Source organism: Melanerpes formicivorus, unplaced genomic scaffold (assembly GCF_026170545.1).
Source record: "Melanerpes formicivorus ecotype bairdi unplaced genomic scaffold, bMelFor1.0.p_v2 SCAF_8, whole genome shotgun sequence".
Taxonomy (NCBI): Eukaryota; Metazoa; Chordata; class Aves; order Piciformes; family Picidae; genus Melanerpes; species Melanerpes formicivorus.
Window position 1 is genome coordinate 24,149,384 of NW_027142360.1, and position 15,607 is coordinate 24,164,990.

At 40.2% G+C, this 15,607-nt stretch overlaps 1 protein-coding gene across 10 annotated transcripts in view; it reads left to right on the top strand.

Moving 5' to 3' along the window:
* ANKS1B (ankyrin repeat and sterile alpha motif domain containing 1B) overlaps positions 1–15,607 on the top strand; it is a 420,346-nt gene that overhangs the window by 30,734 nt on the left and 374,005 nt on the right. For all 10 annotated transcript variants that reach the window (XM_068142750.1, XM_068142747.1, XM_068142754.1 and 7 more), the window contains exon 2: positions 12,421–12,501. In XM_068142750.1, the coding sequence (XP_067998851.1) occupies positions 12,421–12,501 (81 nt within the window). The remainder of the gene's footprint in view (positions 1–12,420; positions 12,502–15,607) is intronic.

Consider the following 15,607-nt stretch of genomic DNA (forward strand, 5'->3'; position numbering starts at 1 on the left):
CTGACTGATCCAAGTGATTACATCTTAGCAAATATTTCTTTTGATGATGTGATAGATACAACCTTTGCAATTACTTCAGTAATGCTACTCATGAGATTTAAAGTGCTAATATTCTTGTGACATATCTAAATCACAGTATCACAGCGTCACCAAATACCCAAATGCTTTGGAAGACCTTTGCAATACGTGAAGTTGTTATAATTTTGCCTCTCCAGGTAAAGCATTTTACTTTTGTCTTTGTGAAAGTAATTTTGTGCTGATAAAGTAATTCTAATAATGATCACAGTATTGCTTTGGATGCTCCTGAGGTAATTCTGACCTCTGTTGGCAAAGCACAGCAGATGAAATGGCTGTTCAGTATCACACTTCTGGTTTGATATTATTTATTTCAGACCTGACATATTGCTGAGAAGAGAAATTAAGGCATTGATTCTGTTTTTATTGACAGAAAGCTCTTGTCCTAGCACTCTGGTTAGCACTCTGGTTAGGGTAAAGAATTTATGCTCAAACTGTCCTTAGTTAATACTTTCTGGTTTAGTAATTTTGTTCCAGAGAACATAGTTTCATCCAATGTCTTTCTTATCTGGATTTTAAATACTATATCAACAGCATTTACTCATGTCACATTATAGTATATAGTACATACCTGATAGTATAATATATAGCTCAATGTGTTCAAGATTGGATGTTGCAAAGATTCCGTTTTAGGTTATGCCACCATTCTGTTATACAATGTTAATACAGGTAACGTGTTCAGTGGACTGGTTTTGCTCAGTTGTACTTGTTGTAACAGCTAATTTCACACTAATCATGGAATCAAGGAATGTTTTGGTTTGGAAGGGACCTCCAAAGAACATCTAGTCCAGCCTTGCTGCAGCGAGCAGGGACATGTTCTACTAGATAGGTAGCTCAGAGCCTCATTGAGCCTGACCTTGAATATCTCCAGGGAAGGGGCCTCAGCTACCTCCCTGGGCAACCTGTTCCAGTGTTGCACCACCCTCATAGTAAACAACTTGTTCCTTGCATCCAATCTAAATCTGCTTTTCTCTAATTTCAAGCCATTGCCCCTCGTCCTATCACTACGAGCCTTTGGAAACAGTCCCTCTCCATCCCTCTTGTATGCTCCCTTCAGGTACTGGAAGGCTGCTATTAGATCGCTCCAGAGCCTTCTCTCCACCAGGCTGAACAACCTTTTTGTTTAAACTGTGTTCATCCAGGTAAGAGAAGTAAAGAAAGAAGCATTGAATTGAACAGGTGCTATTTTTTTCTCCTGTGCAGTAACTAGAATTTCTATCACACATTTGTCTGTCTTTATCTGTCAAATGTGTTTCCTGGGTTGTGTGGCTGTCAATAAAGTTAATGTAATGGTGGTGGAAAGAATGAGTGGATTGTTAGCACTTTGATAGAGCCCAGGTATCATGCAGATACTCTGTGCTAGCATTCTAGCAAAGACATTAAGTATAGCTCTGTTTTGAAGCTCTTATCCCAGAGCACAGACTCAAATTGATTAATATTTTATGTTATGGATAAGAAGATGTTTTAGTACTGTTTTGAATTCATTTTGACCAAGGTTACATTCAATTATCATTAGTCTTGGAAAAATGTACTGGTGTAGGCTTCTGATATTCTCTGCCTTGTCCATTGTCTGCCTAGGGCTATGGAGGCTGAGTAAGTGGCAAGTATGCAACCAGAAAGCACAAATGTATGTGTGTTGTATGTCTCTTACAGGTCACTGATAGACTTTGGGAACCATTATAACTCAGGATTCACATTTTGGAAGTTAGTTTCTGGAGCTGCACTCTTTCACTGCTGTGAGTTTTGAGTTTAGGTCAAGTTGTTGCAGGTTGCCCCAAAGGACTGGATGTTGTTGCTGCTATGAGATGAAGTTGTGGAAGGTTTGGACTGAGAGTATGAATAATCATGTAGTGGGTAGCTGATATAATACCATGTGGATGTAAATACAAGATGTGAGACTCTTAGGTGTTGCATTCTTGTGTCAAGACAGCTAGCAATTGATTTCCTTGATGTAGGGATGAAGACTCTGCTGTAGGATGATTTTTGAATCTCCCTTTCAAATCTCAGCATAAACTGAGAAGGAGGTTTGGGATGGCCTTCAAGAATCCAGAGGAAAAGGGATCACATGGTTGGTTTTTTTCCCAGTGTCTGTTTTGCTTGTGTCAGAATTACTCTGTTTTTGAGGAAACCAGATGAGGAAGGACAAAATACTAAAGCCAGCTGAATTGTAAAGGCTATAGATAGCAAGTTCTGTCCTGTGTGTCTTAAACTATAACAAAGAGTCTCGTCTGACATTGGCTTCTAAGATGAACAATCTTCAGCTCTGGAATGAGGTCACAGTTCTAACAGCATCCATATTTCACAACTTTGGTGATACATATTGTCACTCTTCCCAGCGCTGTTTCCCATGCCAGAGGTTCAGGAATTTTTATTCCACTTAAGCAAGCGTCACTTAGTGTTCCAGGATGCATAATTAATCATTTAGAGGGTTTTAAATCTTCTTTTATCATAAATATTGACTTGGCCTGTCTGTGACAAGAATGTATTTAAAAATGCAGACACCACAAGTTTCTGAGGGATGGGAATACTGTGTTGGACTTTGAAAAATGTATTCTGGGGAGAAAGAAAAAATCCCTCTGTGGCTTCTCTTATTAAAGAAGAGGTCTTACTCAAGGTCAGCTGAATTGAGGGGGAAAAAATGGCTGAAGGAATATTTCTCCTAACAAAATATGTCATCACATCTGTATTCTTGAAAGGGAAGTAGCCTTTGCTTCAATTTGTTTCTGATATGAGAAATATCAGAGTGCTGTCTGTTTTTTTTTCTTACTTTAGTGTCACCTAATTTTTACAAAAGAAGTCACAGTGGTTTGTCTGAGAATGGATTCTGTTCTTCTAAGGAAACTTCTGATGGAATATACTGTGCTTCAGCCCCCTCAGTCATTTCTGTGGCCCTCTTCTGGACCCAGTCCATCAGGTCCATGTTCTTCCTATGCTGAGGGCTCCAGACCTGGATGCAGTCCCCAAGATGAGGTCTCGCCAGAGCAAAGTAACAGAATCACCTCTCTTGATCTGCTGGCCACACTTCTGTTCATGCAGGCCAGGATGTGATTTGCCTTCTGGGCTGCAAGTGCACATTGTTGGCTCTTGTCCAGCTTCTCGTCCACCAGTACCTCCAAGTCATTTTCTGCAGGGCTGCCCTGAATTCGTCATCCTCCAGTCAAGTCTGTTCTGATTATTTGTCTTTCTTATTGTTTGGGCTAATGTTACCTACCCTGTTTCTGACTGATCTTGATCAATTTATAGATCTCATGCAAAGTGTATAGGTCAGATTCTTAACAAGGGTAGAACCCATCTACCTCATATACAGATGGAGCCCAAAGTGAGGAGTTACCCTCCATAGGCACAGTTAATCTGATGCACTGATCTTCAACATTAGCCATATGGCCTCCCTATAGGATTGCTCAGATCACATAAAATCGTACACGGAGCTATCATTGGCAACAGTGTTAAAACATGGTTCATGTTGCTTAAACATCAATGACTTTGCTTCTTAAAGATAATGCCTGCTGATCTAGTTTTGGACTATTTTCATAGTTTAGTTAGTAGCTGCTCTCACAGTGTTCTTATGCAGGATGATGCCAAATGGGAGTTAAGTGTTTTTTTCTAACCAGGACGACTGGATTCTCAGGGACAAGACTCTGGAGTGGATCCAAGGATCTGTCTGACTTATCATTGACAAGCTATGGTTCACTATGAACTAAGCAAAATCCCAATGTGTCCCTATAGACAACTGGAATACAGAGGAACCCTGCTGTCATAACAGATGAAAGCTTTCTCTCTTTCAGGCACTCCAGGCAAATTGGTCTTGACTGTAAGGATAAAGCAAACCTAACCAGTAGTAGTCAGGAACATTCTGCTCTCTGAATAATGGCAGAGTATTATGCAGTGTACCTAGCCAGTGTACTGCTGGATGAGTTGTCCACAAAGAATGATGAAGCTAAGCTGGTTAGGTAAAGGTCGAATGTAAATTGACCTTATATACGACAGATTCTTTTACTAAAGCATGACTAATTTATTGCACGTTCCTTTGCATGGCATCATCAAGAAGTCAAAGTGTTTCTCCTTTGTCTTCTTACACACTACCTGTACTTTTAAATAACATTTAAACTGATAATTAACTCCATCAGAATAAAATTATATACCTTCAAGTTAAGTGGATTGTTCCAACTTCAAGTAAACAGAGGTAGTGTGGAAGTAAAATCACAGTTTGGTGAAGTTTCCCAGACTTACACTATCTAGGGACTGTAAACAGACCAAGGTTAAAGAAAATAGATGGAGCAAGCTGCTTTGTTGCTTGAACTTGAATAACATACTTAATCCCATGAAGCAGATGATCATAAATGTCATTGCATTATTTATGTTGAGACAACTAAACAGCAAGAATCAAACTGAGAGGAGCACATTCCACACGTTCAAAGATGTGATGGGTTTTGAGTCGCCTTTCACACTTCTATGACAAAAGCACTTTAAATAAGCAATTGGATTTATCTATCAAATTAGCTTTATGGGTTGTCCAGGGAGGTGATTGAGGCCCCATCCCTGGAGGTGTTTAAGACCAGGCTGGATGAGGCTCTGGCCAGCCTGATCTAGTGTGAGGTGTCCCTGCCCATGGCAGGGGGGTTGGAACTAGATGATCCTTGTGGTCCCTTCCAACCCTGACTGATACTATCATACTATGAATTCAGCTAATATTAATTGAATTGATAATTCTTCTGCCTTTTTTTTTTTTTTTTTAATAATGGAAAACATTGTTTTTATTATGATTTTGAATTTCTAACTCACTCCATGCTACAGCTGGTTTTAATACTGAAAAAATCTAAGGTAGCCTTACTCGAGACAGCACCTACATTTGTCAGTTTTAGGGACTGTAACTGCACTTGCTCAAAAAGAACCCTAAAATGCATTTTAAAATGGTTTTTTCATGTGCAGCTTTTGAGTATCTTATTAATCATTTGTTATACTTCGAGATACTGGCTTGATGGCCGCACCCAAAGAGTGGCTGTCAATGGCTCCATGTCCCAGTGGAGGCCACTGACAAGCGGAGTCCCTCAGGGATCAGTCATGGGACCTGTCTTATTCAACATCTTTGTCAGCGACATGGACAGTGGCACTGAGTGCACCCTCAGCAAGTTTGCTGATGACACCAAGCTGTGTGGTGCAGCAGACACGCTGGAGGGAAGGGAGGCCATCCAGAGGGACCTTGACAGGCTGGAGAGGTGGGCACAGGCCAACCTCATGAAGTTCAATAAGAGCAAGTGCAGGGTCCTGCATCTGGGTCGAGGCAATCCCAGGCACAAATCCAGGCTGGGCAGTGACTGGCTGGAAAGTAGCCCTGAGGAGAGAGACTTGGGGGTGCTGGTGGACAAAAAGCTCAACATGAGCTCTCAGTGTGCACTTGCAGCCCGCAAAGCCAATCAGATCCTGGGCTGCATCAGGAGAAGTGTGGCTAGCAGGTCGAGGGAGGTGATCCTCCCCCTCTACTCAGCTCTGCTGAGACCCCACCTGGAGTACTGTGTCCAGTTCTGGAGCCCCTATTGCAAGTGGGATGTGGAGGTGCTGGAAGGTGTCCAGAGAAGGGCCACGAGGATGATCAGAGGGCTGGAGCACCTCTCCTATGAGGACAGACTGAAGGAGTTGGGGCTGTTCAGTCTGCAGAAGAGAAGGCTCCGAGGTGACCTGGTGGTGGCCTTCCAGTATCTGAAGGGGGCCTACAGGAAGGCTGGGGAAGGACTTCTCAGGATCTCAGGTAGTGACAGGACTAGGGGGAATGGAATGAAGCTGGAGGTGGGGAGATTGAGGCTGGATGTGAGGAAGAAGTTCTTCACCATGAGAGTGGTGAAGCCCTGGAATGGGTTGTGTTTAAGAGCAGGCTGGATGAGGCTCTGTCCAGCCTGATCTAGTGTGGGGTGTCCCTGCCCATGGCAGGGGGGTTGGAACTAGATGATCCGTGTGGTCCCTTCCAACCCTGAATGAAACTATGAAACTATATGTCTTCCTAAAAGTTGGTTTCTCCCCCCACCCCACTACTGCCACTAAAGGCAAATATTTACATTTAATCCCCTTGAAGTGATTTGAAAATGTATCCCCAGTTCAGCATAGCAGTGTTTATAATAGGTCAAAACATACATGGAAGGGACATGCATTAGTTTTACAGGGCAATGCATCTTGCATAACACTGGATTCCATCAAAAAGGAATTTGCAGAAAGAAAAAGAAAAAATACCCCATTTACTAAAATCAAACTATTCCATATTTGATAAGCAACATTATTAATTTATGTAGATTAGAGCCACATGGTTGTCAATTTGATTCATTTGTGCAGAAAAGAGAGAATGGGAGCTGCATTGCTGCTGCTCACAATAAGTAACATTATTATTTTGTGTCAGAATAACTGATGATACCTATGATGGTGTGAAAGTTTGCATTTCCAAAAATACCCTGTAAAATTGTTCATACATTTTGTATAAGCTCAGGGGATGTGACTGAAAATGTGTATGGATGTAGGCAGAACACTACCCAGTATAGATAGAGCCTGGCTGTGTCCTCTAGCAATTTTAAAGTGATGTGTTTCAGTCAGATTAACAGCAACAAACAGAGTAATTCTGGAAGAGTTTGCCTCAGCACAGCACAAAGACCTGTAATATATATTTGGTCTATGGATCACAGGGACAATAAGGAAAGTAGATTTATCTGAGCTGGTTGGCATTTGCCACTGATACCAATGGGAACAGGATGAAGCTTAGGTTTTCCCAATTATTAAAGCTGATCTGACAAGATGAGATACACCATTTCTTCAGGCCTGAAGAGCCAGAGTGTTTCTTGTAAGAGATTCCAAATATGAAGAAGTCCTGGGAAAGAAGATGGGGAGAGGAGTGGGAGGGGTGAGGACTAGTCATATGCTAAGCCTCTCAGCGTTCAGCAGAGTTTGGGCCTTAAAACATGCAGGCATGTACACCATCTCCTGTAGAGGAACTGTTTTCTTCCAGACACTGTTATCCTCTTCCTTGCCCCTTCATTTTGCAGAAGAAATAAATTCCAGAGAGAGTTACCCATCACTGTCTGATAAGGTTTAAGTGAAACCAGTGGGCAGACAGACACTGAGGTCATCAGGCAGCTTTCTAAAGCTTTTAAAAGACTCTCATCATTGTTTTACCAGAATGTTTTCCTTTCACCTTGGCAGAACTACTAAATAAAGACCATAAATATCAGTGCATAGAAAATGACATAATAATGAAATAATATCATGAAGGTCTCTGTGCAGAGGAGAAACACAATGGAAACAGATTAAAAATACTATCATTTTTAAATTATTATATTTATTTCTATTACTACTACTACTAATAATAATTTAGTAGCATTAATGTTTATTATCTTTATTTATTTTCCTGCCCATAGCAGGGGGTTTGGAACTAGATGATCTTGCAGGTCCCTTCTAACCCAAACCAGTCTATGATTCTATGATTTTTGTTATGCTTTAATTATTAATTATTTTATCATTATAAAAGCTTTAGTAACATTAATGTGTTGAGTTTTTTTCACCTGCCCATAACAGGGAGGTTGGAACTGGATGATCCTTAAGGTCTCTTCCAACCCAAACTACTCTATGATTCTGTGATTTTTATTGTTTTAAATTATAAAATCATAGAATCATAGCATCAATAAGGTTGGAAAAGACCTCAAAGATCATCAAGTCTAACCTGTCACCCAACACCTCATGTCTACTAAACCATGGCACCAAATGCCACGTCCAATCCCCTCTTGAACACCTCCAGGGACGGTGACTCCACCACCTCCTTGGGCAGCACATTCCAATGAATTATTATGATAGAATAGAATAGAATAAACCAGGTTGGAAGAGACCTTCAAGATCATCGCGTCCAACCTATCACCCAACACCACCTAATCAACTAACCCATGGCACCAAGCACCCTGTCAAGTCTCCTCCTGAACACCTCCAGTGACAGTGACTCCACCACCTCCCCGGGCAGTCCATTCCAATGGGCAATCACTCTCTCTGTGTAAAACTTCCTCCTGACCACCAGCCTGAACTTCCCCTGGTGCAGCCTGAGACTGTGTCCTCTTGTTCTGGTGCTGGCTGCCTGGGAGAAGAGACCAACCTCTGCCTGTTTACACCCCTCCTTCAGGTAGTTGTGGAGAGCAATAAGGTCACCCCTGAGCCTCCTCCTCTCCAGGCTAAGCAGCCCCAGCTCCCTCAGTCTCTCCTCATAGGGCTTGTGTTCCAAGCCCCTCACTAACTTCGTTGCCCTTCTCTGGACTCGTGATAATGAAGATGATGATGATGATGGCTGGAAGTAGATGATTTTAAAGGACCCTTCCAACCCAAACTAGTCTATGATTCTGTGAAAGCTGTGATGAGTATTTTGTTCATACTTGCATAGTTCTTGCCCTGTGGATAGGGAGTGGGCCTGTGTGATGAAGATTAGCTGAATCAGCTTCTGATTTCCTTTCTTTTGTATTCGTGTGTGTGCAACAACAGCCACTTCACAATAAGCTTTTTTTTTGCCATGTAGCAAAAAGCACAGCAAAATAACAAATCAATCAGCTAAACATCTTTTTCTTCAGTCTGTCATTTTCATATCACTTTTGAGATGTTGCTCTTTATATGTAGTTATCCTCAGATCATTAAAAAAAAGGGGGGGTGGGGAATGAATTTCCTTACCAAGTAAAGATTATTTGCAATTAATATTTGACATCAGTTCAAAAGGTCAATATTCTTTGTCTACAGTGGAAGCAAACTGTAATAAGAAAGTGTTTGTGCCTTTGGTTGCATACCAGATTTCAGTTTCTTTGTGACTCACTACAGCAAGTTATGCTAGAGAAAGCTAATTGATGATCATGTTTTAATTCAGGGCTTCAATTCATCATTAACTGAAAGGTGATTTTTTTTTTTCCCCACAAAAAATGGGTTCAATTATTTTCTTAAAATTTAGTAAATAACAAATTTCCCCAATGTACTGACAGAAAAAAACCCTCCTAATTTACTAATGCATGTAAAATTAAGAAGGTCTCCAGGTGGGGTCTCACCAGAGTGGAATAGAGGGGGAGAATCTCCTCCCTCGACATGCTGGCTATGCTTCTCTTGATGCAGCCCAGGATGTGATTTGCTTTCTGGGCTGCAAGTACACACTGGTGGCCCATGTTGAGCTTCTCATCCACCAGCAACCCCAAGTCCTTTTCTTCAGGGCTCCTCTCAAGCCAGTTGCTGCCTCTTTAGGCCTAAAACGTCTTTAGGCTTTTTCTCTTCCCCCCACCTCTTTTTGAAATCAGATGCTTTTTATGGAGCTAATACACCACTAGACTTTTGCCCTGTTGTATTCTGATTGCAAGATAAGAGCTTTAGATGAGCTATTCACCACAGCTGGGAGTTATAGGGGCTAAGAAATGCGATTCACAGACTGTCCAAATTCAATTGTCAGTTATTAAAGCAAAAATACCCAGTGTGTATAACTACATGCATTTTGTAAGCAATAATGCTGTAGCAATGCAAGACCTCCTAGGACGAGATTTCTCTGCTGGCCCAAGGGAAAAGAGATGCCTGCAGCCAATTCCTGCTCATGTTTCTTGCATTCCTTAGATAACCAGGCTCTGATTTTGGGCATACCTTCATCATGTACCATTTGAGAGCTGACAGTGATTAAGTCTTTCCATCCTATCCGGTCTCTCTGAGTCATCAGGATTTACTCACTGTCCTTTGTCTTTGTCTCCCAGCCTGAGTGTCCTGAGGAGCTCCATGTAAGTGCATTTATATACTCATTAAAAACCTTCAAAATAAAATAATAATTAAAAAAAAAGCACTATCATTTCAGTTGAAAAATACTTCCTGAGACCTGGGTCAGGAAGTGCAACAATGGATCAGAGTGCTTGAACTAAAGAAAACTAGGGGACAAAACAACTAGGTTTTGGTTGGGGGCTTTGTTTGTTTGTTTTAATAGTTTTAAAGGCCTAATGCATCATGAATAATCTATGAACCAATGGATCCCTTGCATTTGGACCAATCAGCCAACAGGCAAATCCTGATAACTGTACACTAAAGAAAGCAAACAAACAAACCCAAGTAAATTAATATTCTGGTCATGTGTTTGTGTAGTTTAATATTTTAAATATTACTTTCTATGACACTTTTCCCCCCCCCCCCCCCCCCGCAAAAGTAAAAAAGACAGATAAGGACTTCTTTCCTTCTAGTAGATAAGGACAGCCTGTCTTTGCAATATAAATAACATCTGTCTATTATGGAGGAGCTATCATTTCAAGGACTTCATTTTTACTACTTCCTGGAGTTAAAATAAGTTCTTTTAACTGGCAAGATTAGAGTGAATTTGCTAGCTGCAAGCTAATTTCTGTAGAAAAGAGCATCTGTAGACTGAGCAGATGAAAAAATAAAATCCTGTAATAACTTCACACTTTGTTTCTTCTTACCCAAGAAAATATTTCAGTCCTGTTCTTCCAAGAATTTCAGTGGCAGGGAGAAGTGAGGTACCCAGCAGTCTGTAGCATTATACTCGCTGCGGAACACAATGTATCACACAAATGATTTTGTATGCACGGAGTGTGGCTTATTGGAAATTGGCTGCTGAAATTTATGAGGTAATTAATCATTTAAACATACACAATGAAAAAAAGGAGACCAGTCTACAACATCAGTATTCCATAGGTAATAAAGTACAGATTCGGTAGTAAAGAATTCTTACAAAGCATGTGTTAAGTGTAACGTGTCATTTTGTGGGTGTAGAACATGAGAAATGTCAACATCAAAAAACTTTTTTCACCTATTAGGTTCAGATTATTTTCTTTAAACTGCAGCAGTTGATTCTAAGTTATGAAGTGAAGGGGAAATATGGCTTGCTGAAAACTCTGTTAGAGGCCAAAGCAAACGGACTGGAGTTTAGGGCTCATAATCTTGTGCCCTGGAAGTTGCAATACCAATCATTGAAACCTGTGTTAATGAATGAAAAAAGATTGCCTTCACAAAGGATCCAGATAGCTTTAAATGCATTTAGTTAGGAAAAACAAAACAAAGCAAAACCAAAACCAAAAAAAACCCAACCAAACCCCTCCCTGCTGATATTCAGTATGCTTCTGGTATCCAATTTCCAGGGTTTGGGGTGTTTATTTTCCTTGAGTTTGGGGATGGTGGGGATGGTGACTTGTTGGTTGTTTTTTTTTTTGTGGCTTAGCAGCCACATTTTTCTACTTTGAAACAAAAAGATCTCTCTCTTGTACTGTTTTATGTGGAGTCCATAACAGATAGTGAAACTGGTTACCCTGGGCATATAATGAAGTTGACTGTAAAGAAAGTGCTGTAAAATACAGAAAGATAAAAAAACCCTCACCAACATTTATTAAATGTTTGGGGTTTATATATTCAGAGACTCATAAAATGGTTTAGGTTGAAAGAGACCTTAATGATCATGTAGTTCCAACCCCCTTGCTATGGGCAGGGACACCTCCCACCAGCCCAGGATGCTCAAGGCCTCATCCAGCCTGGCCTCGAACACCTCCAAGGTGGGAGCATTCACAGCCTCCCTGGGCAACCTGTTCCAGTGTCTCACCACCCTCACTGCCAAGAATTTCTTCCTGATCTCCAGTGTAAATCTACCTTCCTCGAGCTTCAATCCATTCCCTTTCATCCTATCACTACAAGCCCTAGTAAAAAAGTCCCTTCCCAACTTTCTTGTAGGCATCCTTCAGGTATTGGAACGCTGCTGTGAAGTCTCCCTGGAGCCTACTCTTCTCCAGGCTAAACAGCCCCAACTCCCTCAGCCTGTCTCTATGGGGCAGGCACTCCAGCCCTCTGATCATTATTGTGGCCCTATATATATATATATATATATTATTGATTAAAATGGGAGCTAAAATATCAGGCCAAGTAACAAACCAACCTAGATTTCGAGTCCTTTTAAAAGCTATAGTTGGTTCCCATCAAACTTATTTTTGTATGATCCTGGAGCAACCTACCTGAAGTCAGTGAATATATATCGTGAAAAAAAGTAGTGCAAAATCAGAGTGTTACCTCAGCGTAATTACCAGAGTATTTCTGGAAGAACAGATCTAATTGAACTGACAGAATAGTTAATAGTCTTTGAGACTGCCCTACATAAAGTTCATGACTGCTGTAAAGATGAATGAGTAAAATTATTGTTATAAATAAATGATATTGATACCACCATGACATTTGCTGTTTCACGTTCTTTTCAAGATAATCTCTCTCTTAAAGTTTAATCACACTTGTTGCAGGGATCTGGAGGTTATTTATACACCCCACATCTGCCATTTCAGTAATTGCCTAGCCTAAAAATTAACTTTTACAATTGTGCTTTGTCTGCAGCATCTGGCGAGGACCAAATATAAACTGCACAGACAGTTCAGGTTATACTGCTTTACATCATGCAGCTTTAAATGGACACAAGTAAGTGCTTCATGTTTAGTTGTAATGTAGAATGGCATTTAATTGTTTAACTTAAAAAAATATGTAGCATAGCACCGAGAGTTTCACAGAAAGTTGGCAAATCCTGACTTACTAAAATTAGCTTTTTTTTTTTCCCCCCCATGGGATATTTTAATATAAGAGTTTTTTGGCACAGTCCTTGAGATCAGCATCTAGTAATGACAAATGGGAAATGAAGTTTAGAAGCTATTGATTCTAGAGTGGTTCTTCCAAATTCTTCCTCTGTTTTGGATAAATTCATTATTGTTGCTGCTAGTGGTGGCTCTAGTGCTTTTTCAGTCAGGAATTGTACTGGTGTGTGTCTGTACACATAAATAGTGCATTGGGTGTTTAAGGAAGCAATATTGTGGAGTTAAAGAACAGTGTAGATTAATCATTATCAAAGCCAAAGTAGCAGGCTAAGAATATCCAGCACTTAGACACTTGAAAGCAGAAAAAAAAAAAAAGGCTATTACCTTTAGTATAAAATCATAGAATGCATCAGGTTGGAAGGGACCCTTAAAAATCATCTTGACCAACCCCACTGCAGTGAGCAGGGACATCTCCAACTAGATCAGGCAATTCAGGGCCCTGTTAAGTTTGACCTTGAATGTCTTAAGGGATGGAGCCTCCACCATATCATTGGGCACCCCATTCCAATATTTCACTACTTTCATTGTGAAGAACTTCCTTCTCATGTCTAACCTAAATCTATCCTGCCCCGGTTTAAAACCATTTCCCTTTGACCTATCCCTACATTCCCTTCCAAACAGTCTCTCCCCAGAGTGTAGCTTCTCCTTCCCTGCTGACCCTCCAAGCTACCCTATGCAAGGAACTTGAGGAAAGCCTGCATTACCTCCGTGAGGGGTACTGCACAGGCACACCAGTGCAGGTGAACTCTTTTAAGGCATTCAAGTGTCAGTAAAAAAATGTGGAAACTTGCTACATATTTTGTTATTGCACCTTGTAATTTGTTTTGTTACCTCTGTTATTACATGTTGCCCCTTGCTACATGTTAACCTTCACTGTATTATGCTGCCAACTGCATGTTGTTATTAAGAGAGAACAAGAAAGAAAGATTTTAATGAAGTCTATAAAGTTCTAGTGGGATGGACCCCACTATAACCAAGGTAAGAGCTGCCCCACTTAATGCAGTCCAGCTATCCTGTTTGTAAAGTGACAGTGTTAGCACTGACTGGATTAGCACTAAAGAAAACGTGGCCATAAGGCTTTGGGTTATTCCTCTGTGGGGGATAAGGAGCTGATCAAAACCCATCTGAAATGAAGAGTGATTGGCACTAACTTCAATGTGATTTTTGGATTGTCCCTAAAATCACACATGAATCCATAATGACTGTATGTTTAGTTTAATAATGTCACAATTTTTGCATTCTTCCTTGGAAAAATCAACACTCTAAGAAGTGTCTTTAATTGTGTTATAGAAACCTGCATATTTCCTTTAGATCAGATGAATCTTTTGGTGAATGAAAGAGACTCTGTTTCTGAGAAAAAATAACTCAAGTTTGAATACTGCTAAATTAGATATTGTGCCTGTCCTCAAATTTCAGTTCTGTAGCAAGATTCAGAATCATCTATTAATCTATTTTACCTCCATGGAATTAGATCTAAGTCCTTAATATGGTCTATTACACTCAGTTTGGTTTTTTTTTTTTTTGGTTTGGTTTGGTTTGGGGTTTTTTTGTTGTATTGTTTTGTTTTTTTAAAGGGAGAAAATTGCATGACAATCACAATGTTTATGGCTTGAGTTTTGTACCATTGCCTATTTTTGATTTAGAAAAGCCCAAGCTTTAGCTTTCAAAGATTGCTGCTTCTAAACAGATAAAAACCTGGTTTAGTATGTTTAATACTGACTATAAATCAATGGTTACCCAGAAAAGCAGCAATATTGTTGTATATACACACATATAATATAGCAGAGATTTCAAGTGAGACTTAGCAATATAAACTATGAACTCCCAAAACATACAAAAGCCAACCAGCGTTTTCAGACACTTTTTGTTGGCCATACTTTTGCTGAAGTTAAAGAGAACTTCAAGGTGTAGACTTCTCTACAGCAGCAGATGTAACTGCAGCTTTTGAAAAGGTCATGCTGACCACTGGCTGCTATGAGCCCTTAACCTCACAGCAGGGTAAGTAGCAGTTTCTGATGTCACGTTTATAGCTTGTTATCTTAAGTTCAACTGATCTTCATTACGAGGTATTTCCTGATAAATCATGGGAATCCAGGACCTGCTACCATGGGGGCACTCTCAGCAAGAGGGGCAGTTGGAGTTGGCCAGGTGGCTGTAATTCTGTCAGAACACATAAATAGCTTTCCACTCCCTTTCACATTTGAAACTTGATGTTCAAAATCAATATTGGGGATAATTTTTTGACACAAGAGCCTTCCCACATAGAAGTTCTTGTCCTTGGAAAACTTTTAGGGCTTTCATTTTTCACATCACATTAGAATGAACTTGAGAGACTTCAGAGTTTTTAGAAAAAAGTGAGAGCACAAGACTTAGTGACCCAGCCAGTAATTAGTGGCTGGGATATTTGTTGCACACCACTGTTCAAGTCCCAGCTTGATCCTTGCATGTGATGAATTCCCTCCTCCTTGCTTATTCTGGAATAGGTCCCCTTCTTTTTGAAACTATTCTTCTTTATATAAGTAATTAAATCATATCTGGGACAGGTACTTGAATCTCAGTCTCCCTAAGTAATTTTACTTAGCCCAGTAATGTTACTGGGCTAAGGACTCTGAGTGTGCTCCTCTCTAAAATTTACTTCTACAAATGAAAAAGTTCTGGTAGAGCACTAAAAAAGACTCACCCTAGAGAAAGTGTGATGGGTCAGGGCATTCTTGAAGGATGAAGGAGACACAGGTTCTTTTTCTGTAGCTTGAATATTACAACAGACTCTTCTCAATAGTTGCTGTCTGTCATTATCTATTCATTTCATTTGGGGTTTTTTGCTGTTTTCAGTTTGCTTCAGTTGTTTTTTGCTCTTTGCCCCAAACTTCATTCAATTATTTACCCTTTGATTTGTGTCCCTTTCAAATTACTCTTTATCTCTGGCCTTCACTACG